The 25923-nt window shown below is 47.4% G+C and overlaps 1 protein-coding gene across 2 annotated transcripts; it reads right to left on the reverse strand.

Annotated features, from left to right (window-relative positions):
- Positions 1–23172, reverse strand: hsf1 (heat shock transcription factor 1). Of its 2 annotated transcripts, XM_038724440.1 has the most exons (15): positions 22749–23171; positions 17942–18050; positions 17656–17792; positions 11771–11895; positions 11605–11680; positions 9990–10051; positions 8825–8903; positions 5945–6063; positions 5422–5606; positions 5115–5265; positions 2639–2710; positions 1900–2005; positions 1762–1815; positions 1233–1290; positions 1–747 (listed from the first exon to the last, which is right to left on the reverse strand). In XM_038724440.1, exons 1-15 carry the CDS (start codon positions 22869–22871, stop codon positions 560–562), a joined length of 1644 nt encoding a protein of 547 aa, XP_038580368.1. In that variant the 5' UTR covers positions 22872–23171; the 3' UTR covers positions 1–559. The 2 variants fall into 2 exon arrangements, with proteins under 2 accessions (XP_038580368.1, XP_038580369.1); XM_038724441.1 differs by lacking the exon at positions 2639–2710 and having other exon boundaries at positions 22749–23172.
- Positions 23173–25923: the final 2751 nt, after the last annotated feature.

Here is a 25923-nt window from a genome sequence, read left to right on the forward strand (position 1 = left end):
TTTTTAACTTAGAGACGTTTTCATTCAACAAACAAACTGCCTGAAAAGATAAAATGCTACCGAGCTCAACAACTCTGATGTCGTGATGACAAAGCGGATCGATCACATCGTGGCTGATCCCTGATCAGATCAACGCATCTCTTCCTGCTCCCGGGTCGTCTCCGTGGTAACATTTCTCATTCATAACAAACAATATATCCAAAAATATTCAGATTCTCTTCATATTTCATATATTACAGCTGAAAACAACATGCAGAGAGCGCACCTGGTCACATGGTCTGTGACCTCATCAGATGCAGGCCTGACCCCAGTGAGCTTCAAACAACTTGATGAAAGCAGCTAAGAAGAAAAACAAAAGCTAAAATAAACATTGAAGAAGACATAAACTGGTTAATATCGATCGCTAACATCTGCAGAATAAAAACGTGACCTTTGACCTACTGAGCGATCTACAGCCGATCAACTGATTTCATGTATTGCTGCTGCTTAGTCAGCGCTTCGACTGTCCTGCTGCTATGGTAACTGATCACTTCCAACGACCCTCCCCCTCCCGATGACGTCAGAGATCAGAGTCCAGGTGGGCGGGACTCAGCAGGGCGGCAGCAGGGTCATCGGCAGGCGTGTCGGAGCTGAAGAAAGGCTCCGCCTGCAGCTCCAGCAGGGAGGGCAGGTCGGCCCCGCCCTCCCCCAAGCTGATTGGTTCGGACGTCAGGACAGGTGTGGCCGTGTAGTGCATCAGCTGCTTCCCTGTACCAATCAGAGAGCAGCAGAGTGTCACATTACAACGGGCATGTAGGGCTTCAGGGGCCAGACGGTACCTTATGACGGGCCCCCACAAGTACACAAGTGTAAGGCCCAATCTCAATGTACCCCCTAAACCCTGAACCTGAACCTGAACCCTGAACCTGAACCTAAACCTGAACTCTGAACCTAAACCCTGAACCTGAATCCTAAACCTGAACCTAAACCCTGAACCTTAACCCTGAACCTAAACCCTGAACCTGAATCTGAACTCTGAACCTAAACCCTGAACCTGAACCCTAAACCCTGAACCTGAATCTGAACTCTGAACCTAAACCCTGAACCTGAACCTAAACCCTGAACCTGAATCTGAACTCTGAACCTAAACCCTGAACCTGAACCCTAAACCCTCAGACTTATCTGACCTCACCTGGTGCGAGAGGCTGCAAGGGCTCACGTTGAGATTGGGCGCAAACGTGCGTGAGTGTTACCTGTGTGGTTGGCATTGCTGCTTTCATCACTTCCTTTAGGAAGCTCCTCCGACAGCAGCTGAGAGAAAACAGTGACATCACAGTCAGACAGGCGTGACATCATCATCAACGCGTTATTTTCAAAAAATGAATCATGTTTAATTTAACGACATTCAAGTCCCACTCAGGTGTACGTACACCTTTATGTACACGTAGGTACTAATCCACCTGAATACCTCGATACCAAATGTATGTGCATACACCTTTATGTACACATATACGTGTGTGTGTGTTTGCATTAACAAGCAGAAACCACACACGTTTCACCGCCTGATCGGGACGCGTTGCTACCAGGCACCAGGAAAAACTACAGTAAACAAATACCTTACTACCTGTAAAAGCGTGTATTTAAACCTGCATGTACCTTCATATACACCTGTACCTGGTCAAACAGTGACTGAGGAGCTGATCACCTGCTCCGCCTGTGAGTTTAGGACAGGAAGTGCACAAATACACAAAACAAAATAAAGGTCTGTGTTGTTGAACTCACAGTGTCCAAACTGTCGAGGTCAAAGTCTCCAGAGGGACAGGAAGAACTGAAAAACTGAACACACAGACAGTTCACATTAATACACACAGACGCTGTTAGCATGTGTGACAAGTGGTCAAACGACAGTGTCAGACTGACCTCCGTCAGCGGGGAGGTGTCGAAGGTGAAGGTCTGTGAGTTCAGGATGCTCTGCAGGTTTTCTAGACTGCTGTCAATACTGTCCACATGTTCAGACAGTTCAGACCTGAAACAGAAAGACATCATGTGACGTTCCAGCATCAGTCTGACGGATTCTTCTTCTCGTCATTAAATCCCGTGTTTAGACCCAAACCAACAGTTAGTGTCAGTCAGTCCTGACTTACTAATATACTTTGACTTCCTGTCTGCGGCTCCCGGCTCCATGCCCACCGCTTCCTACTGAAGTCTTTAAAAGCTCTCACCTTCTGCTTCGTTCCCGCCTACCGTCCAGACTAAAATGGTGAATCCTAACACCTGAAATGTTTAAGTCTGAAAACGCTGCTGGTTTTAAACTCCAGGGTAGCGTGTGAGTGCTGACAGGTGAAAACTATGAAGACCCTCAGGTTTGGCGTCCTGATTGGCTCTTATTAGTCATTCAAAGCAGAAACCCAAAGCTGCTGACAGAGTCTGGATGTATATCTATAAGAACACCTCACAGATATAGTTTGATTTTTACAAAAGGGCTAGAAGCAAGTTTCTATGGCTCAGAGGAAGAAGAGACACCAGGAAGTGAAGAGATCCGCTCATTGCTGGTTTGAGTCTGAACAGTGAACATGTTGACAAAAAGAAACATCAGACTTATCATTTAAAATACACTAATGAGTAAAATGTTAAAGATCATTAAGATTAATTGATTCACTTGTCAGATCGTGTTGATAAGAAGCGCCAAAGGTCAGGTGAGAGTCCACCTGCAGAGGGAGCGGGGCGGGGTCTGAGGGAAGCACAGGGGTTTTAATGACACACCGGACCTTCAAAAGGACTATCATCTGAGAATAATAAATATAAAACATACTGATGAGTTACTGTCACAGGTAAATTGAGATCATTATATCAATTACACATGTATTAGTCTATCACACAGCAGCAATGACTGGAAGACAATCAGAATGGGACAGGTGCAGGGTGAGTTGCTGGCGGAGTTGCTGGGGCAGGCGCTGGCGAAGTTGCTGGAACATGTGCTAGGGGAATTGTTGGGACAGGCGCTGGGACAGGCGCTGGGACAGGCGCTGGGGGAGTTGCTAGGGCAGGCGCTGGGACAGGCGCTGGGGGAGTTGCTAGGGCAGGCGCTGGGACAGGTGCTGGGGGAGTTGCTAGGGCAGGCGCTGGGACAGGTGCTGGGGGAGTTGCTAGGGCAGGCGCTGGGACAGGTGTTGGGGCAGGTGTAGGGTGAGTTGCTGGCGGAGTTGTTGGGACAGGCACTGGGACAGGCGCTGGGGGAGTTGCTAGGACAGACGCTGGGACAGGTGTTGGGGCAGGTGTAGGGTGAGTTGCTGGCGGAGTTGCTGGGGCAGGCGCTGGGACAGGCACTGGGGGAGTTGCTAGGTCACGTGCAGGGTGAGTTGCTGGCGGAGTTGCTGGGGCAGGCGCTGGGACAGGCGCTGGGGGAGTTGCTAGGACAGGTGTAGGGTGAGTTGCTGGCGGAGTTGCTGGGGCAGGCGCTGGGACAGGCACTGGGGGAGTTGCTAGGTCACGTGCAGGGTGAGTTGCTGGCGGAGTTGCTGGGGCAGGCGCTGGGACAGGCGCTGGGGGAGTTGCTAGGGCAGGTGTAGGGTGAGTTGCTGGCGGAGTTGTTGGGACGGGCGCTGGGACAGGCGCTGGGGGAGTTGCTAGGGCAGACGCTGGGACAGGTGCTGGGACAGGTGCAGGGTGAGTTGCTGGGGCAGACGCTGGGACAGGTGCAGGGTGAGTTGCTAGGGCAGACGCTGGGACAGGTGCAGGGTGAGTTGCTAGGGCAGACGCTGGGACAGGTGCTGGGACAGGTGCAGGGTGAGTTGCTGGGGCAGGCGCTGGGACAGGCACTGGGGGAGTTGCTAGGGCAGGTGCAGGGTGAGTTGTTGGGACAGGTGCAAGGTGAGTTGCTGGCGGAGTTGCTGGGGCAGGTGCTGGCGGAGTTGCTGGGGCAGGTGCTGGCGGAGTTGCTGGGACAGGCTCTGGGGGAGTTGTTGGGACAGTTGCTAGGGGAGTTGTTGGAACAGGTGCTAGGGGAGTTGTTGGAACAGGTGCTAGGGGAGTTGGGACAGGTGCTGGGGGAGTTGTTGGAACATATGCTAGGGGAGTTGGGACGTGCTAGGGGAGTTGGGACGTGTTAGGGGAGTTGGGACATGTTAGGGGAGTTGGGACGTGTTAGGGGAGTTGGGACAGGTGCTAGGGGAGTTGTTGGAACATGTGCTAGGGGAGTTGTTGGAACATGTGCTAGGGGAGTTGTTGGAACATGTGCTAGGGGAGTTGTTGGAACACGTGCTAGGGGAGTTGGGACAGGTGCTAGGGGAGTTGGGACAGGTGCTAGGGGAGTTGTTGGAACATGTGCTAGGGGAGTTGGGACGTGTTAGGGGAGTTGTTGGAACATATGCTAGGGGAGTTGTTGGAACACGTGCTAGGGGAGTTGGGACAGGTGCTAGGGGAGTTGTTGGAACATGTGCTAGGGGAGTTGGGACAGGTGCTAGGGGAGTTGGGACAGGTGCTAGGGGAGTTGTTGGAACATGTGCTAGGGGAGTTGGGACGTGTTAGGGGAGTTGTTGGAACATATGCTAGGGGAGTTGGGACGTGTTAGGGCCGATGTAGGCCGGTTTTGGAGAGCTGCTGGGGGAGTTGTTGGGACAGTTGCTAGGGGAGTTGTTGGAACATGTGCTAGGGGAGTTGTTGGAACATGTGCTAGGGGAGTTGTTGGAACATGTGCTTGGGGAGTTGGGACATGTGCTGGCCGATGTAGGCCGGTTTTGGGGGAGTTTTAGAGAGCTGCTGGGGGAGTTGTTGGGACAGCTGCTGTGGGAGTTGTTAGCTAGTGTTGGGAAAGGTGTTGGCCAGTGTAGGCCGGTTTTGGGGAAGTTGTTGGCTGGTGTAGGACGGTTTTGGGGGAATTTTGGAGAGCTGCTGGGGGAGTTGTTGGGACAGTTGCTGGCGGAGTTGTAACATGTAATGTGTGCTAGGGGAGTTGTTTGGACAGGTGCTGGCGGAGTTGTTAGCTAGTGTTGGGAAAGGTGTTGGCCGGTGTAGGCCAGTTTTGGTGGAGTTGTTGGGACAGTCATTAGCAATAGCAGGGTACTTAATAGTAGATAACACCAGGAAGTAAGTCTACAGCTAACGTGACTGATGTAAAACAGGTGTAAAAGACTTACTTGTCAATACAGGCAACGGTCTGACATTTCTGCTGAGGTTTGGCGGGGCTGGGGGTGGAGTTTGGAGTTGAAACACAAGCAGGTGATTGGCTGGCCGAGGCTGCAGGGAGAGGCCCAGTAGAGGCAGGGCTCATCACAACTGTGTGACTGGCTACAGAGACCAGAAACAGAGGATCCAACTGAAGACATTTAGCTTCTGAGTCAAATCTGTTATAATCTAAAGCAAACATTTTAAAGATTCAGGAACCACTAAGCACGCCACGAACATTTAGTAACATGGCTGTTGTAGGTGTGTATGAGCTGTTACCTGTTGTAGGATTGGTGGAGGTGGTGTTTGGGGTCAGCTGTGTCTCGTTGTCCTGTAGGATGGAGTTGATGAAGGTGGTGGGGGAGAGAGGCGTGTCTACATGTGCAACCTCGCACTCCAGAACAGGACACACCTCTACATCAGGACTGGACGGCTCCTCCTTGACAATGACAGACTGGTCGTCTCTGCAGGTGAAACAGGCAGAGAATGGGCTGTTGCTGACTGACAAAATGAAGGCTGCTCATTGGCTGTCAGAGCCGTCACCTGATATTAAAACCAATCAGAACCAGGGAGAGTTCCGCCTCAACAAAATGTAGCAAAACATTTATTAAACGGAAATGGTTGATGCCCTGGGCGCACCATTGCACACTGTTTCTAGTAAACATGTCATTCAATCCTGAACCTGAAGTGAATCATATTTATGTTCTGCTGCTCATGTTGTGGCGTTTGAACTCAGCCTTTGTGAGTGGATTTAGACTTTAGAGTTACTAACTGTAGATGACATGATTTCACTGGTTCTCACCCTGTGTCCGTCCAATCACTGACCACATCCTCAGCGTTGGAAGTGGCTAACTCTGTGATGTCAGAGATGATTGGTCCAGAGGTCACCGGAGAGTCTGCAGAGAACAGATTGGCTGCAGCCTGAAAACACATGAACATACGGAGTTAGACTGCGGCTCCAGCTGATCTCAGATCTGCTTCATTCTGTCTGTTCAACACACAGACACTCGTTTTCAGGGATGCACGATAATTATCGATCTGATATAATATCTGTAGGTATTAGGCATATTTTCGTTATCGGAATCATGTTGGAATGATGATTTGGCCGATGAGAATCAAACAATGCTGTAACCTTTTTACTCGCGGTGGTTTTGTTGTCATGAACCTTAGTAGTTTGGAGCAAACGTTACCTTCACTTCACCGCACGGCCGTGACCTCTGCTGGCCGCGGTGTGGAGGAGCCGACAGAATAAACCGTTCATCCCCGGGCCGTCTCATACCACGTTTCACTGCCCATCACTAAATAACATTAGTTTCTTTATTCCTCACGTTTCAATCAGGTCTCGTCTAGAAGAACACTTTTTCCATGCAGAGGAGTTTGCTGGAGCAGTGTGAACAGCTGACTAGAGATATTAGCTCAGCTACAGCCACAGTGGCAGACCTGCAGTGTTTCCCACAGGATTTGAAGAGACTATTGTGGGTGGGGGCCTTGGACCCTCTCACCGTGGGGTCTGGGGACATGCCCCCGGAAGAAAATTTTGTTAAAGTTAAATGCATTAATTTGGTGCTAAATTAAGAGGCTATCTATGAAGAACTTTGTACGCTTCTAAACAATGTTGTGCTCTAACAAACTATTTGATCATAAACCCATTGTAGAGTTTTAAATGGTGATGAAACAGCAACAAAAGTCAACAAATTTATTTAATTTTTTCCCCAAAAACCCTAAATCAAAGAATAGAAGATAGAAAAGGTTTACGGTTTTTACTTTTAATGGACACATGTAATATGTTTTATACTTCCTGTGAATATAATCCAGTTAATCTAATTTCCATCCTGTACAGACGCCTTATTTTGAAAACCGGGCGTTGTCACATGTGTTTCCTCCTCGCGCTGAATCCATCCAGTCCGACCCGGTTTGATAAATAATGTTGTATGTGGTTCTCGTACGGCGTAACATGAAGACTTCACAGCCTCTCTTCATACTTAAGAGACAAACTGTCAGGATAAAGTCTCTAACCTGCCTGTCAGCTTGCTCTGGGCCGCTTCACTTACCGTAAAGGCTGGAATACGCGCGCACTCCAAATGTAGTCGCAGCTAGCTTAATCTCCTTCTCACAGATGAGACAGAAACAGACCGTTAACATAGTTTACTCAAAATAAAAATGGTTGTCGGAGGCCAAAGTGTCTGAGCGTGCGAGCTCACAGCAGCGCCCACAAAACACAACGTTAGAGGTCTGTAATATATTATGAGATGTAAAATTATTTTTCGGTTCATTTTGAAACTATGGCGGGCAGCCACAGTCTGGTTAAAATGAGTTTGAACATCAGCCAAAATCCAGTATGGTGCATTGTCAGACTTTCCACTTTGTGTCCCAGAGGGGGAAAAGGTTTCACAGCGTTCAGACAGCTGCAGCACACGGTGACAGACAGCAGGACTCTCTCGGGTTATTTAAGGCGGTCGAGGCTGAGGGATCAGGTTTTTCCCAAAGCCAGCCCTCCTGCACCTCAGTGCCCTGTCAGGTGGTGACTGGTGTCCTGTTGGACGATTAATCGTTTTCAAAGAACGCGATTAGCTAATCGTGAAGATGGCGATTAAGATGAGTGAATTAAACATCTGCATGCAAGTAACAAATTTATTCCGTTGTCGTCCTTGTATGACAGACTGGCTAACCAATCACAAGCGTCATACGCCTCCTACTCACCAATCAGAGCGGGCACCGGACGTGTACATTTTACAACAAACGCAACTAGAAGAAACGTGGGATAACGAACAGACTCTGGCCGCTTTTTTTGTCCTGCAGCAACTCACACTGAAGTGTTTCAGCAGCGTGTTTAGCCTGCATGTTGCTGACAAGTTGCTCATTTGTCATTTTGTGTGCTTCAGCTGCAGATGGCGTCTCTGTGATCCGGTTTTGTGCCTCCAGGCATTTAAATTTACAGGCTACATATCCACAAGGAGCGTTCCAGAATAAGAGCGTTTTGCTGAATTTGTTTTGCTGATTTGTTCGGTTGTCCTTGATTTTGTAGCTTCTACCATGGTTAAGACGCTACGTAGTTAGTGTTTCTTTTTTAGCCTGTTTTAACTGCGTTTATTGTTGATTTAAGATCGGGAGTCTGCACAGGGTGTTTTATTTTGAAAACTGACTGGTTTCTGTGTCCGACTTCCTGCCCGGTTCATCTGCTCTGTGCTACTTGTTGCAGCTTCTGTCAGAAATAGACTGGCAGTGAATATTTAACTTCAGCTAAACTAAAAATAAATTTAAAAATCGCAACATCTGGCAGAAAAATCTCAATTAGATTCCCACCCCCAAATCGCCCTAACGTCCTGTGACTCCTGCACGTTTCTGCAGTCTTTGATGAGACAAAAAACAGCTGATACCCCAGCAATGGCGTAACGGAACGTTTTAGTGGTTTTGAACGCGGTGGCGGTGCCTACTGTCCAGGGTCACTCTCCCAGGTATCTGAAAGTGTCAGCCTTTTTAACTGATGGTCATTGATGAGACCGGGGTGCTGAGGTGGGGACTGACCCAGATCCAATCAGCTCTCCAATCAATATAATGACATCAGAGATGTGAATTATTATCACACCACACACGCCTGTAACAGTTCTGATCAAACATGGAGCCATGTGATCTTCAGGTAACACACAGTAATGCTGAGCTCTGACAGGATTGGACACATTACCTGCACGTGCTCCAATGAGAACGGCCGACTATATTTAGGCACGGAGTGGGCGGAGCTAGAGTCATTCAGCATCAGAGGACTGCAGACAGACATACACAGAAAGTACATATTACACAGTAAATATATACTTCACACAGAGTAACTGGAGATCTTTTCATTTTCTGACTCCACTAGAGCAGTGTAACGTTTATCTTCTGCTCGCCTTCATGCAGCGGTTCAGTTCGGCCAGCCTCTTTAAGCCCCCCTCCCTAAAAGCTTTCTCTCTTGTGATTGGCCAGCTTCCAGGAGGCCTGCAGAGGGGCCTGTGAGCCTACTCATGTCCACCAGTGCTGAGAGCAGCACCGTCTCGTCCTCCTGCCGCTGCGCTCGACTTTAACTAGCTTTAACTTGGAAAGCAGCGATGTGGCTCAACGTGAAGAATTTACTTCTCAGACCACAGAAGAGAAAAGTCTTGGCTGGAGAGACACGGTGAACGCTGCCGGAGGGGACGGTTCCTGGTACCACATCTGCTGCACTGATTCTGCTGAAACCGGGTCATATTTTACAGAGGTTCTAGATGCACAGAGAGCTTTAAAGTAACGGCTAACTGTAACGTTAGCAATTAGAGCCATCTGTCCATCAAAAAAGTCAAGTAACTTTCCTTTTTTGTGACGCGTCCTAAACGACCTGCAAACACCTGCAGAGGGGTCTGAGGCAGGCTGAGCGGCTGGACGGCGTCCCTGTACTCTGTGGCGTGCTGAGTCTGGAGCAGATCATCTGATCTGTTGTCAGCTCGGCAGGAAAGCAGAAATAAACGTGGGAAAGTAAAGATCTTTTACACACATTTACCTACTAATGTGGAATTTTGGCCATGTTCAATCTGAACATCAGATGCTCAGGAGTTTATTCTCAGAATATTACGTTTGAAGTTTAATGATTCAAACCACGATTGGAGGAGCTGCTGCTACTATATTGTGCAGTACACTGTGCAGTACAGATGGGTGACAAATGAAAGGAAAAACCAACATTAAGTGTGTCAGTATGGAGTCTCTGGAACAGCTTCAGGGCTTCTTGTAAAATGTGTAGTATGTGCATTATATTGTGCAAGTATATTGTGCAGTTTACTGTGTAGTGTACTGTGTAGTATATTGTGCAGTGTGTTGTGTAGTTTTTGCAGTAAACTTGCATCTTCCTCTTGACTCCCAGGATTCTGTTGGACTGGACGAGAGACACCAGAAACTGGATCAACTGCAGAGAGAGAGTTCATTATTGGCTCAGGTAGAAGCTAAGACATAACAGAGCTAAGATGCTTATACAGATGCTGTTAGCGCTGTGTTAACAGTGTGCTAACATGCTAATACAGATGCATTTAGCACTGTGTTAACCGTGTGCTAACATGCTAACCTGCTTACACAGAAGCTGTTAGCACTGTGCTGACTGTGTGCTAACATGCTTATACAGACGCTGTTAGCACTGTGCTGACTGTGTGCTAACATGCTTATACAGACGCTCTTAGCACTGTGCTGACTGTGTGCTAACATGCTTATACAGACGCTCTTAGCACTGTGCTGACTGTGTGCTAACGTGCGTGTACAAGGGTGGTAGCACTGTGCTGACTGTGTGCTAACATGTGTATACTGATGGTGGTAGCACTGTGCTGACTGTGTGCTAACATGATAATATGCTTTTAAAGACGCTCTTTGCACTGTGCTGACAGTGTGCTAACATGCTTATACAGAATCTGTTAGCACTGTGCTGACCATGTGATAACATACGTATACAGAATCAGTTAGCACTGTGCTGACCGTGTGATAACATGCGTATACAGATGCTGGTAGCACTGTGCTGACCGTGTGCTAACATGCTTATACAGATGCTGTTAGCACTGTGTTGACCGTGTGCTAACGTGCTTATACAGACGCTCTTAGCACTGTGTTGACCGTGTGCTAACATGCTTATACAGACGCTCTTAGCACTGTGTTGACCGTGTGCTAACATGCTTATACAGACGCTCTTAGCACTGTGCTGACTGTGTGCTAACATGCTTATACAGACGCTCTTAGCACTGTGCTGACTGTGTGCTAACATGCTTATACAGACGCTCTTAGCACTGTGCTGACTGTGTGCTAACATGCTTATACAGATGCTGTTAGCACTGTGCTTACTGTGTGCTAACATGCTTATACAGACGCTCTTAGCGCTGTGTTAACCGTGTGCTAACATGCGTATACAGATGCTGGTAGCACTGTGCTCACCGTGTGCTAACATGCTAACATGCTTATACAGATGCTGTTAGCACTGTGCTGACTGTGTGCTAACATGCTAATACAGATGCTGTTAGCACTGTGTTGACCGTGTGCTAACATGCTAACCTGCTTATACAGATGCTGTTAGCACTATGCTGACATGCGTATACAGATGCTGTTAGCACTGTGTTGACTGTGTGCTAACATGCGTATACAGATGGTAGTAGCACTGTGCTGACCGTGTGCTAACATGCTAACATGCGTATACAGATGCTGTTAGCACTGTGTTGACCGTGTGCTAACATGCTAACCTGCTTACACAGATGCTGTTAGCACTATGCTGACCGTGTGCTAACATGCTATACAGAAGCCGTTAGCACTGTGCTGACCGTGTGCTAACAAGGTGAAGTACTGATGTACTGCTGTATTGAAGTACTGAAGTACTGCTGTATTGAAGTACTGCTGTATTGAAGTACAGATGTACTGCTGTATTTAAGTACAGATGTACTGCTGTACTGAAGTATTGCTGTATTGAAGTACTGCAGTACTGATTACCTTGTTGACGACTTTCTGCTGCTGAGTGTGTTTCTGTCTCAGACTGGCCACTTCTCTCCACAGAGCCTCGTTCTCACTGAAACAGAAACAGGATCCAGTTTATTTTAATTTAAAGAGGACACCTGCTGACAAGTTCTGGTTCTGGTCTAGGACCGGAAGTCCTTACTGCCTCATGGCGATGATCCGGGAGTCTATAGTTTCTTGTTTTCCCTTCATCAGCTGGACGTCGTTCAGGATCTTGTGCACTTCGTCTGGAGACACCTTCACTTCCTCCTGACGCACTGACGACACCTGAGCCAATCACAGCACAGAGAGACACTGCATAAAAGGTGTGTACAGGTGTATAAAGGTGTGTACAGGTGTATGTACAGCTGTATAAAGGTATGTGCAGGTGTGTGTACAGGTGTATAAAGGTGTATGTGCAGGTGTATAAAGGTGTTTACAGGTGTATGTGCAGGTGTGTACAGGTGTATTAAGGTGTGTACAGATGTATGTGCAGGTGTATTAAGGTGTGTACAGGTGTATGTGCAGGTGTGTGCAGGTGAATGTGCAGGTGTGTACAGGTGTATGTGCAGGTGTGTACAGGTGTATGTGCAGGTGTGTACAGGTGTATGTGCAGGTGTGTACAGGTGTATGTGCAGGTGTATGTGCAGGTGTGTGTGCAGGTGTATAAAGGTGTATGTGCAGGTGTATGTGCAGGTGTGTGCGCAGGTGTGTGCGCAGGTGTGTGCGCAGGTGTGTGCGCAGGTGTGTGCAGGTGTATAAAGGTGTATGTGCAGGTGTATGTGAATGTGTATAAAGGTGTATGTGCAGGTGTGTGCAGGTGTATAAAGGTTTATGTGCAGGTGTATGTGCAGGTGTATAAAGGTGTATGTGCAGGTGTATAAAGGTGTATGTGCAGGTGTATGTGAAGGTGTATAAAGGTGTGTGTGCAGGTGTATAAAGGTGTATGTGCAGGTGTGTGTGCAGGTGTATAAAGGTGTATGTGCAGGTGTGTGCAGGTGTATGTGCAGGTGTGTGCAGGTGTGTGTGCAGGTGTATGTGCAGGTGTGTGTGCAGGTGTATAAAGGTGTATGTGCAGGTGTATAAAGGTGTGTGTGCAGGTGTATAAAGGTGTGTGTGCAGGTGTATAAAGGTGTATGTGCAGGTGTATGTGAATGTGTATAAAGGTGTATGTGCAGGTGTGTGCAGGTGTATAAAGGTTTATGTGCAGGTGTATGTGCAGGTGTGTGCAGGTGTATGTGCAGGTGTGTGTGCAGGTGTATAAAGGTGTATGTGCAGGTGTGTGTGCAGGTGTATAAAGGTGTATGTGCAGGTGTATAAAGGTGTATGTGCAGGTGTATAAAGGTGTGTGTGCAGGTGTATAAAGGTGTATGTGCAGGTGTATAAAGGTGTATGTGCAGGTGTATGTGAATGTGTATAAAGGTGTATGTGCAGGTGTGTGCAGCTGTATAAAGGTGTATGTGCAGGTGTATAAAGGTGTATGTGCAGGTGTATGTGAAGGTGTATAAAGGTGTGTGTGCAGGTGTATAAAGGTGTATGTGCAGGTGTATAAAGGTGTATGTGCAGGTGTATAAAGATGTATGTGCAGGTGTGTGCAGGTGTATGTGCAGGTGTGTGCGCAGGTGTGTGCAGGTGTATAAAGGTGTATGTGCAGGTGTATGTGAATGTGTATAAAGGTGTATGTGCAGGTGTGTGCAGGTGTATAAAGGTTTATGTGCAGGTGTATGTGCAGGTGTATAAAGGTGTATGTGCAGGTGTATGTGCAGGTGTATGTGCAGGTGTGTGTGCAGGTGTATGTGCAGGTGTGTGCGCAGGTGTATGTGCAGGTGTGTGCAGGTGTATGTGCAGGTGTGTGCAGGTGTATAAAGGTGTATGTGCAGGTGTGTGTGCAGGTGTATAAAGGTGTATGTGCAGGTGTATAAAGGTGTATGTGCAGGTGTATAAAGGTGTGTGTGCAGGTGTATAAAGGTTTATGTGCAGGTGTATGTGAATGTGTATAAAGGTGTATGTGCAGGTGTGTGCAGGTGTATAAAGGTTTATGTGCAGGTGTATGTGCAGGTGTATAAAGGTGTGTGTGCAGGTGTATAAAGGTGTATGTGCAGGTGTATAAAGGTGTATGTGCAGGTGTATAAAGATGTATGTGCAGGTGTGTGCAGGTGTATGTGCAGGTGTGTGCAGGTGTATGTGCAGGTGTGTGCAGGTGTGTGTGCAGGTGTATATGCAGGTGTGTGTGCAGGTGTATATGCAGGTGTATAAAGGTGTATGTGCAGGTGTGTGTGCAGGTGTATGTGCAGGTGTGTGTGCAGGTGTATGTGCAGGTGTGTGTGCAGGTGTATAAAGGTGTATGTGCAGGTGTATGTGCAGGTGTGTGTGCAGGTGTATAAAGGTGTATGTGCAGGTGTGTGTGCAGGTGTGTGTGCAGGTGTATAAAGGTGTATGTGCAGGTGTGTGTGCAGGTGTATGTGCAGGTGTATGTGCAGGTGTGTGTGCAGGTGTATAAAGGTGTATGTGCAGGTGTGTGTGCAGGTGTATAAAGGTGTATGTGCAGGTGTGTGTGCAGGTGTATAAAGGTGTATGTGCAGGTGTATAAAGGTGTGTGTGCAGGTGTATAAAGGTGTATGTGCAGGTGTATAAAGGTGTATGTGCAGGTGTATAAAGGTGTATGTGCAGGTGTATAAAGGTGTATGTGCAGGTGTATGTGCAGGTGTATGTGCAGGTGTGTGTGCAGGTGTGTGTGCAGGTGTATGTGCAGGTGTATGTGCAGGTGTATGTGAAGGTGTATAAAGGTGTGTGTGCAGGTGTATAAAGGTGTATGTGCAGGTGTATAAAGGTGTATGTGCAGGTGTATAAAGATGTATGTGCAGGTGTATAAAGATGTATGTGCAGGTGTGTGCAGGTGTATGTGCAGGTGTGTGCAGGTGTATGTGCAGGTGTGTGCAGGTGTGTGTGCAGGTGTATGTGCAGGTGTATAAAGGTGTATGTGCAGGTGTGTGTGCAGGTGTATGTGCAGGTGTGTGTGCAGGTGTATGTGCAGGTGTATGTGCAGGTGTGTGTGCAGGTGTATAAAGGTGTATGTGCAGGTGTATGTGCAGGTGTATGTGCAGGTGTATAAAGGTGTATGTGCAGGTGTATGTGCAGGTGTGTGTGCAGGTGTGTGTGCAGGTGTATGTGCAGGTGTGTGTGCAGGTGTATAAAGGTGTATGTGCAGGTGTATGTGCAGGTGTGTGTGCAGGTGTATAAAGGTGTATGTGCAGGTGTGTGTGCAGGTGTGTGCGCAGGTGTATAAAGGTGTGAGTGCAGGTGTATAAAGGTGTGTGTGCAGGTGTATAAAGGTGTATGTGCAGGTGTGTGTGCAGGTGTATAAAGGTGTGTGTGCAGGTGTATAAAGGTGTATAAAGATGTATGTGCAGGTGTATAAAGATGTATGTGCAGGTGTGTGCAGGTGTATGTGCAGGTGTGTGCAGGTGTATGTGCAGGTGTGTGCAGGTGTATGTGCAGGTGTGTGCAGGTGTGTGTGCAGGTGTGTGCGCAGGTGTGTGTGCAGGTGTATGTGCAGGTGTGTGTGCAGGTGTGTGTGCAGGTGTGTGTGCAGGTGTGTGTGCAGGTGTGTGCGCAGGTGTATAAAGGTGTGAGTGCAGGTGTATAAAGGTGTGTATGCAGGTGTATAAAGGTGTATGTGCAGGTGTGTGTGCAGGTGTATAAAGGTGTATGTGCAGGTGTATGTGCAGGTGTATAAAGATGTATGTGCAGGTGTGTGCAGGTGTATGTGCAGGTGTGTGCAGGTGTATGTGCAGGTGTGTGTGCAGGTGTGTGTGCAGGTGTGTGTGCAGGTGTATGTGCAGGTGTGTGCGCAGGTGTATGTGCAGGTGTGTGCGCAGGTGTGTGTGCAGGTGTGTGCGCAGGTGTGTGCGCAGGTGTATAAAGGTGTGAGTGCAGGTGTATAAAGGTGTGTGTGCAGGTGTATGTGCAGGTGTGTGTGCAGGTGTATGTGCAGGTGTATGTGCAGGTGTATGTGCAGGTGTGTGTGCAGGTGTATGTGCAGGTGTGTGTGCAGGTGTATAAAGGTGTATGTGCAGGTGTGTGTGCAGGTGTATAAAGGTGTATGTGCAGGTGTATAAAGGTGTATAAAGGTGTATGTGCAGGTGTATAAAGGTGTACGTGCAGGTGTATAAAGGTGTGAGTGCAGGTGTATAAAGGTGTGTGTGCAGGTGTATGTGCAGGTGTGTGTGCAGGTGTATGTGCAGGTGTATGTGCAGGTGTATGTGCAGGTGTGTGTGCAGGTGTATGTGCAGGTGTGTGTGCAGGTGTATAAAGGTGTATGTGCAGGTGTGTGTGCAGGTGTATAAAGGTGTATGTGCAGGTGTATAAAGGTGTATGTGCAGGTGTATAAAGGTGTACGTGCAGGTGTATAAAGGTGTACGTGCAGGTGTATAAAGGTGTACGTGCAGGTGTATAAAGGTGTACGTGCAGGTGTACGTGCAGGTGTACGTGCAGGTGTGTGTGCAGGTGTATAAAGGTGTACGTGCAGGTGTATAAAGGTGTACGTGCAGGTGTACGTGCAGGTGTACGTGCAGGTGTACGTGCAGGTGTACGTGCAGGTGTACGTGCAGGTGTACGTGCAGGTGTACGTGCAGGTGTACGTGCAGGTGTATGTGCAGGTGTATAAAGGTGTGTGTGCAGGTGTATAAAGGTGTGTGTGCAGGTGTATAAAGGTGTGTGTGCAGGTGTATAAAGGTGTATAAAGGTGTATGTGCAGGTGTATAAAGGTGTATGTGCAGGTGTATAAAGGTGTACGTGCAGGTGTATAAAGGTGTACGTGCAGGTGTACGTGCAGGTGTACGTGCAGGTGTACGTGCAGGTGTATGTGCAGGTGTACGTGCAGGTGTACGTGCAGGTGTATGTGCAGGTGTATGTGCAGGTGTGTGCAGGTGTATGTGCAGGTGTGTGTGCAGGTGTGTGTGCAGGTGTATAAAGGTGTATGTGCAGGTGTGTGTGCAGGTGTATAAAGGTGTGTGTGCAGGTGTATAAAGGTGTGTGTGCAGGTGTATAAAGGTGTGTGTGCAGGTGTGTGTGCAGGTGTGAGTGCAGGTGTATAAAGGTGTGTGTGCAGGTGTATAAAGGTGTATGTGCAGGTGTGTGTGCAGGTGTGTGTGCAGGTGTATGTGCAGGTGTATGTGCAGGTGTATGTGCAGGTGTGTGTGCAGGTGTGTGTGCAGGTGTGTGTGCAGGTGTATAAAGGTGTACGTGCAGGTGTGTGCAGGTGTATAAAGGTGTACGTGCAGGTGTATGTGCAGGTGTATGTGCAGGTGTGTGCAGGTGTATGTGCAGGTGTATGTGCAGGTGTATGTGCAGGTGTATGTGCAGGTGTGTGCAGGTGTATAAAGGTGTATGTGCAGGTGTGTGTGCAGGTGTATAAAGGTGTATGTGCAGGTGTGTGTGCAGGTGTATAAAGGTGTGTGTGCAGGTGTATAAAGGTGTATGTGCAGGTGTATAAAGGTGTATGTGCAGGTGTATAAAGGTGTATGTGCAGGTGTATAAAGGTGTATGTGCAGGTGTGTGCAGGTGTATAAAGGTGTATGTGCAGGTGTATAAAGGTGTATGTGCAGGTGTATAAAGGTGTATGTGCAGGTGTGTGCAGGTGTATAAAGGTGTATGTGCAGGTGTATAAAGGTGTATGTGCAGGTGTATAAAGGTGTATGTGCAGGTGTATGTGCAGGTGTATGTGCAGGTGTGTGCAGGTGTGTGCAGGTGTGTGCAGGTGTATGTGCAGGTGTATAAAGGTGTATGTGCAGGTGTATGTGCAGGTGTATGTGCAGGTGTGTGCAGGTGTATGTGCAGGTATATGTGCAGGTGTATGTGCAGGTGTATGTGCAGGTGTATAAAGGTGTATGTGCAGGTGTATAAAGGTGTATGTGCAGGTGTGTGCAGGTGTATAAAGATGTATGTGCAGGTGTATAAAGGTGTATGTGCAGGTGTGTGCGCAGGTGTATGTGCAGGTGTGTGCAGGTGTGTGCGCAGGTGTATGTGCAAGTGTGTACAGGTAAGTACGTTGGTGACTTTGCGTTTGATGTTCTCCAGCAGGTGTTCTTTCCCTCTGATGAAGAATGGGTGTTGGAACTCTGTGTCGTCTTTCTCTGGCTTCACCAGACCCCCCTGCTCGATGTGGACCACTTTACGGAACCCATCTGCACACAGACAGAACAACACTCGGACTCAGTCGTGGTGAAACCTGTTTCCTGTGATGTCAGCAGGGATGAACCAGCGGAGCCTGATCGGCTGGATAACGGACTCTGGTGTGGTGGACTGATCTGGGATCCGTCCTGTTTGTACTCACACATGTTGAGCTGTCTGATGAAACTGGCCATGTTGTTGTGTTTGAAGAACTTTGGTAGAACTTCTTTTGAGAACCGACCCTGATCGAACACGTGGAAGCTGGTTCCGCTCTGACCCAGAACACAGAACAGGGAACACATCAGTATCAGAGACCACAGCTGCAGCCAGAAAATCACACTCCTGATCAGCAATGAATCTTTTCTGAATATTTAAACTAATCAATTCATTCTTGACCTGACCCCACCCATCCACCCACCCTCAACCGCTTATCCTGCGTACAGGGTCGTGGGGCCCGAGCTCAACCTTCCTGTCCAAAACAGACTGCGTTTGAGGCCTGGCTGGACCCTTTTTCATTGTCATGGAAACAAACACCCGTTTCAGTTGATATCCTGATGTATCAGGATCCGTTTAATTTAGGGCTACAGCTAACGATGATTTTAGTATTCGAAGCTTCTATACGTTATTTCAACGATTCATCGATGCGTCGTTTAAGAAGTACTTCAGCTGCCCCCCCACCCCCAGTAACCGGATCAGTTGTGCACGTTTATAGGTGATAGATATTTATTGATCCTTTCGGCAGCAAACATCAGACCAACAACCAGGCAGCACATCACCCGAGTACAAGTTCTACTACAGGCTCGTGCAGACTGCCGTTCACACAACTCGCCGTCTTGTGACGGGAGTCTTGAAGTTTTTGGGGCGTTCACACTACGTGACTGATCGGTGACAGGGGGTCACACACTAGCGGACAGCGTCACCCGACGCCGGTCTCCAAACCACGTTTAGTCAAGGAAACACAGGTGAAATGTCAAACGGGAAATGAGCGATCCTGCACAGGAAACAGCTGTTAGTTAGTATGAAGACAAAGAATCTGGGTGAAGGACGGATCAGCACACGCAGGTGTGGGATCGTCTGAGCTACAGAGAGCTGCAGCTCCCCACAGCCAGTTAACTCCTGTGAGGTCACAGCTCAAGGCCCAAAAAGCAGAACAACAAACCATTTTCAGCTGAGGACTGCGGCTTACTTTGGCTTCAACTCAACAATCAATCATGATTTCAGTTAAATGCTAAAGCTGCTGTTAAGTGCAATTTATACTTCTGCGTCAAACCGACGGCGTAGACTACGGGGCTACGCAGAGGCTATACAGTCGCCTGAAGTGCACCTCCTCAAAAATGTAACTACACGTCGAGTCAAAACGGCGGCTGTAACACAGTGGATCAATATATTTGACCGTCGCAACCCGAGCGAAATGACTTGTTTTGCTATCAGAATGTGATCCACTCGGTCGGTAACATTTGAAAAGGCTACACCAGCCGCACGTTTACAATTTTACCCCCATTTACGTTAGCGGAGCGCTAAACCGGAAGTTAGCCCGCTCGGACAGAAAAAGTCAACAGAGTGGACGCCGTAGCGCTACTGCCAAGGGGCGTTTGGGGGTGTAATTGTAGAATGGCGGACACACCTACGCACAAGTACAAATGCATGGCTACGTGCGTAGCCTACGGCGTAGGTACGCACGTACACCCTACGCAGGAGTATAAATGGGCCTTTAGCGCTTTCTGATCAGGCGCCGTCGTGCTGTTGCCGAAACGACGAAAGTTTGGTTTTACGGTGGACGGACGGTAACATTACAGGGTTGTTGTTTCTTTAGCTTGAAATAATCCCAGACATTGGACACTTTCTTCTTTGTCCCTCGCTGTTTTCTCTTCCTCCACTTTGCAAACAGCGCCATCGTCATCGTGCGATGTGCGACAGTAATAAATGTCCGGGCGAAACTCTGGCTGTAAAGTTACATGGATTAAACGAAGCATCGATGCAAAGAATTTGTGTTGCTGAGTTTAGTAATCGATTTAATCAATTAATCGATTAGTTTAATTGACCAGGACTATCAGGTTCAGTTTAATTGATCAGGATCAGTTTAATTGATCAGGATCAGTTTAATTGATCAGGATCAGTTTAACTGATCAGGTCTATCGGGTTCAGTTTAACTGATCAGGTCTATCGGGTTCAGTTTAATTGATCAGGTCTATCGGGTTCAGTTTAATTGATCAGGTCTATCGGGTTCAGTTTAATTGATCTGATCTATCGGGTTCAGTTTAATTGATCTGATCTATCGGATTCAGTTTAATTGATCAGGTCTATCGGGTTCAGTTTAATTGATCTGATCTATCGGGTTCAGTTTAATTGATCTGATCTATCGGGTTCAGTTTAATTGATCAGGTCTATCGGGTTCAGTTTAATTGATCAGGTCTATCGGGTTCAGGTTAATTGATCAGGTTCAGTTTAATTGATCAGGTTCAGGTTAATTGATCAGGTTCAAGTTAATTGATCAGGTTCAGGTTAATTGATAGGATTCAGTTTAATTGATCAGGTTCAGGTTAATTGATCAGGTTCAGATTAATTGATCAGGTCCATCAGGTTCAGTTTAATTGATCAGGTTCATCAGGTTCAGTTTAATTGATCAGGTTCAGATTAATTGATCGGGTTCAGTTTAATTGATCGGGTTCAGTTTAATTGATCGGGTTCAGGTTAATTGATCGGGTTCAGGTTAATTGATCAGGTTCAATTTAATTGATCAGGTTCAGGTTAATTGATCAGGTCTATCAGGTTCAGATTAATTGATCAGGTCCATCAGGTTCAGATTAATTGATCAGGTCCATCAGGTTCAGTTTAATTGATCAGGTTCAGTTTAATTGATCAGGTCTATCAGGTTCAGTTTAATTGATCAGGTTCAGTTTAATTGATCAGGTTCAGGTTAATTGATCAGGTCTATCAGGTTCAGTTTAATTGATCAGGTTCAGTTTAATTGAAAGGGTTCAGTTTAACTGATCAGGTCTATCGGGTTCAGTTTAATTGATCAGGTCTATCGGGTTCAGTTTAATTGATCAGGTCCACCTCCTCCCCCTCTCTTACCATCCTGGAGAGGCATGTCAACAGACTGTTCAGGAGGCAGAAACCTTGCAAAGCAGCTGGACCGGATTCTGTCGCCACATCCACCCTGAAGCACTGTGCTGATCAGCTGTGACATTTTTAACACCTCACTGGAAACATGCCATGTGCCAGCCTGCTTCAAAGCCTCCACCATCATCCCTGTCTCCAAGAAACCAAGGACCACTGGACTAAACGACTACAGACCCGTCGCCCTGACCTCTGTGGTTATGAAGTCCTTTGAGCGCCTTGTGTTGTCTCACCTGAAATCCATCACAGACCTACTCCTGGACCCCCTGCAGTTCGCCTACAGAGCCAACAGGTCTGTAGATGATGGAGTAAACATGGCCCTTCACTACATCCTCCAGCACCTGGACTCCCCAGGAACCTACACCAGGATCCTGTTTGTGGATTTCAGCTCTGCTTTTAACACCATCATCCCGGCCCTGCTGCAGGACAAGCTCTCTCAGCTGAGCCTGCCTGACTCCACCTGCAGGTGGATCACTGACTTCCTGACAGACAGGAAGCAGCAGGTGAAGATGGGAAAACATGTCTCTGATTCCAGGACCATCAGCACCGGTTCCCCTCAAGGCTGCGTTCTTTCCCCCCTTCTCTTCTCCCTGTACACCAACAGCTGCACCTCCAGTCACCAGTCTGTCAAGCTCCGGAAGTTTGCAGATGACACCACCCTCATCGGGCTCTTCTCTGATGGGGATGAGTCCGACTACAGGTGGGAGATCGACCATCTGGTGACCTGGTGCAGCCAGAACAGTCTGGAGCTCAACACTCAGAATACAGTGGAGATGGTCGTGGACTTCAGAAAGAGCCCAGCCCCACCCTCCCCCATCATCCTGTGGGACTCCCCAGTCACCACTGTGGACTCCTTCCGCTTCCTGGGCACCATCATCTCCCAGGACCTCAAGTGGGAGCTGAACATCACCTCCCTCACCAAGAAGGCCCAGCAGAGGATGTACTTCCTGCCGCAGCTGAAGAAGCTGCCAAAGACAAAGATGGTGCACTTCTACACCGCCATCATTGAGTCCATCCTCACCTCCTCCATCACCATCTGGTACGCTGCTGCCACTGCCAGGGACAAGGGCAGGATGCAGCGCATCATTCGCTCTGCAGAGAAGGTGATTGGCTGCAATCTTCCTTCTCTTCTGGACCTGTACGCCTCGAGGACTCTGAGGCGAGCAGGAAAGATTGCAGCAGACTCCTCCCACCCCGGACACAAACTGTTTCAGACTCTCCCCTCTGGCAGGAGGCTGCGGTCCATCAGGACCAAAACCTCTCGCCACAAAAAAGGTTTGTTTCCGATGGCAGTGGGCTTCCTCAACAAAGCCCGGGCCCCCACTGTCAGATACTCTCATGCCCCCCCCAAACTCACAAACACTCATTCGCTCTCCTGACCCCACACTTTACAACAACGCTCATCTGTGCTTTATGCTCATGTTGTCAACTTTTGCACTTGTCAGCATTGTATTATAGTATTTTTTGTATTGTATTTTTTTGATCTCCTTACTTTTATATATTTATATTACAATTTATGTTTTATGTGTACTGTTAAGCACCAATTCATACCAAGGCAAATTCCTGGTATGTGAAAATGTACCTAGCAATAAACCCGATTCTGATCAGGATCAGTTGATCTTTGAGGTAAATATTGGACTCTAGTTCATGTTCATTATCTCTGGTGTCTAAATCCTCCACAGAAATCTCATTATCTCTGATCAGCTGTTAGCCTGTTAGCTCAGACGCTGAACCTGAAGCTAGCAGCATGTAGCTTGTTGTTGATCCTGCCTGTCCTCTGAAGGGCTCTGCTTTCTAACTGTTAGCTCCCCGCTAGGCTAGGCTAGGCTAGGCTAGGCTGCAGCAGTTACCGGGCTCCAGCAGATCAGCGGGTCGGTGTCCTGGTCCTCCACCAGGGTCCACAGTTTGGTGAGGAAGGCCGGGACGTTACCGCCGCTCAGCACCGCCCCTCCTCCTCCTCCGGGATACTCCATCACAGAAGTAATCAAACCCTGCGAACTGAAAACAGCTAGTCGGCCTGGAGATGCTAACAGTTAGCCTGCTGCTATCCGCTCATCAAAGATCAAAGTAACGAACTGCGACACGGAGCCAGACTGCGGTCTGATCCGGGTCCCAGAGGGTTCGGTCCCGGTAAGGCAGCTGGACTGTGCCGGGCTCTGCCGGTCTACAACGGCTTTATTCAGCCTCAGTTCTGAACTCCGCGGTGGAAAATTACCACAAATCCGATAAAGCAAACAACTGCGTAGCTAGCTGACTGTCGCGCCGTGATGAGGTCACGCGAAAACGTAACGTCAACGTCTGGTCGCGCTGTGACGCAAAGACCTGTAATCCGGGGGGGGGCTTGGTTTAGGGTTAGGTTAACCCGCCTCTTACAGCTCCACAGTTTGGCTGCAGGAGACCTTCTGATTCTGCTGAATCCCCCCTGTCCTCTCTGCTCCTCCCCACCTTCTGCTCAATCTTGCATTAATAAACTCTGAAACTCTCATCTTAACATACGCTTTGATTTCTGCTTCAGTACACCAGCAGCTTCCTCAACTTTCTTCACTACTTGAATGACTATAGCCAGCTAGCTGAACTGTGTCCGCCTCAATATGATTGTTTCAGTCAACCGAGGGTCAGTGGTCGTGGTGGTGGGCTAGTGAGCGTGTATAGGAAAAATTTAAAATGTCATCAAGTACGCTGTGATGAATTTAGCTCCTTTGAAGTTCTCACTCTTAAAGTTGGAGGGCTGCATCATATTTGTTATAATTTATCGCCCTCCAAAACCGCCTGGAGGATTTTTATCAGAACTTCCTGAATTTTTATCTACTCTGGTTTTAAATTATGACAGAATTGTTCTTTGTGGCGATTTTAATATTCATGTTGATGACCCCAACAATGTTAATGCAACTGACTTTTTAAATATGGCCACTTCTTTTAACTTCAAACAACATGTCAAAGGGCAAACACATAACCGTGGTCATACACTGGACTTGGTTTTTACCCTGGGTGTCAGCATCTCCTCTGTGGAATTAGTGGACATGACCATATCTGACCACAGATGGATTGTTTTTAGCTGCGATTCGCCTGTTACTCACGCCGCCTCACCAAGCTCCGTGTGTTCTCGCTTCTTTAATGAACAAAGTGTTTCAAAGTTTTGCGCATTCTTTCAGAGCCAAAGCCAACACCTGTCTGATTCCAACACCAACAATCTGGTCGATCACTTCAGTCATATCTGCTTGTCGTCACTAAATATTACTGCTCCTCTAAAGGTTAGGCCTACGTCTAAAGCTAGTAAGCAACCCTGGATAAATGACAGCATTCGCAGCCTAAAAAGGGAATGCAGGAAAGCAGAGCGCAGATGGAAAAAATCCAGTCTCCAAGTCCATTACCTCAGTCTGAAGGATTTATTAATTAACTACAATAACATGGTTAAGGATGCGAGAACACACTATTTTTCTGAACTCATTACTACACATAAACACAATCCCAGGTTTCTGTTTAAGACTGTGGATCAGCTGGTAAACCCAACCCCTCCTTGTGCCTCAGCTGGAAGTAATGATGACTGTGAATTGTTTTTATCTTATTTTACCAATAAGGTGGTGTCAATCAGAGCCTCTATTACCCCCGTGGCCTCTTACTCAGAGGTTCCTCACCAGCAACAACAGAGTTTTAACCAGTTTTATCCCATCGACTTGTCTGAGCTTTTAAAAACAGTATCACAAATGAGAGTGTCCTCCAGCCCACTTGATGTAATAACTACAAAGTTTTTACTGAAAGTAATAGATTCTGTTGGGCCCCATTTGATCTCTGTTTTCAACAGCTCCCTATCTACTGGTTGTGTCCCTGATTATTTTAAAACGGCTTGCGCGAACCCACTTTTAAAGAAACCTGGTTTAGATCCCTCCCTCCCACAAAATTTTAGACCAATTTCAAAACTGCCTTTTATTGCAAAGATTCTAGAAAGAATTGTGTCCAAACAGCTGCTCACTGTACTGGAAAATAACAAATTATTTGAAAAGTTTCAGTCTGGTTTTAGGAAGTACCACAGCACTGAGACTGCCCTGCTTAAAGTCACCAATGACCTTTTAATGTCTGCTGATGAAGGCATGTGCTCAGTCCTGGTACTCCTGGACCTTAGCGCTGCTTTTGACACCATTGATCACAACATCATGTTAGACAGACTGAGGCACTGGGTGGGGATCTCTGGTACTGCCCTAGAATGGTTTTCATCCTACCTGTCAAATAGGAAGTTTTGTGTGTCTGTAAACAACTATGTCTCTTCATTCTGTCCAGTTAAATATGGTGTGCCTCAGGGGTCGGTCTTAGGACCCATTTTGTTTTCCTTGTATCTGCTTCCCCTTGGACATATTATCCATAAACATGGCATAAACATTTCTTTTCATATTTATGCTGATGACACACAAATATACTTGCCCGTCAGATCCACAGACCCTGGAATGCTGAGTTCACTTAACAACTGCCTTTGTGAAGTAAAAAAATGGATGTCAAATAATTTCCTCCAGCTGAACTCAGACAAAACAGAAATCCTGGTCATCGGGTCTCCGCAGATGGCAAATCAAATACTGCCATCTGCTGGTTCCCTAGTAAATCACATTAAGCCTGTGGCAAAGAACCTTGGCGTTTGGTTTGATAGTAATTTAAATTTCGAGCAGCACACCACAAAGCTCGTTCAATCATGTTTTTATCAACTTAGAAATATAGCTAAAATTCGAACTATGTTAACTTTTAAGGACACCGAGACCATTTTACACGCCTTCATCTCATCATGCCTGGATTATTGCAACAGCCTTTTCACCTGTTTAACCCAAAAATCTATTGATCGACTCCAGACTGTCCAGAACTCAGCTGCCAGGCTTTTAACCAGAACAAAGAAATATGACCACATTACTCCTATTTTAGCTTCATTACACTGGCTCCCAGTATGTTTTAGAATTGACTTTAAAATTCTATTGATCACTTTTAAAGCTCTTCATGGCCTCTCGCCTTGTTATATTTCTGACCTTTTAGTCCCATACGCACCAG

This window comes from Micropterus salmoides, unplaced genomic scaffold (assembly GCF_014851395.1).
Source record: "Micropterus salmoides isolate LMB-PRFRI ecotype aquatic unplaced genomic scaffold, ASM1485139v1 Ms_hic_scaffold_17, whole genome shotgun sequence".
Taxonomy (NCBI): Eukaryota; Metazoa; Chordata; class Actinopteri; order Centrarchiformes; family Centrarchidae; genus Micropterus; species Micropterus salmoides.

Excerpts from the sequence above, each read along its gene's own strand:
- hsf1 (XM_038724440.1), bottom strand. The coding sequence starts at position 22,871 with ATGGAGTATCCCGGAGGAGGAGGAGGGGCGGTGCTGAGCGGCGGTAAC. Across the intron at positions 11,896-17,655 it reads TCAAACGCAAAGTCACCAAC|GTGTCGTCAGTGCGTCAGGA; the intron begins GTACTTACCTGT and ends TGATTGGCTCAG. Across the intron at positions 6,064-8,824 it reads TCTCATTGGAGCACGTGCAG|GCTGCAGCCAATCTGTTCTC; the intron begins GTAATGTGTCCA and ends ATGTGTTTTCAG.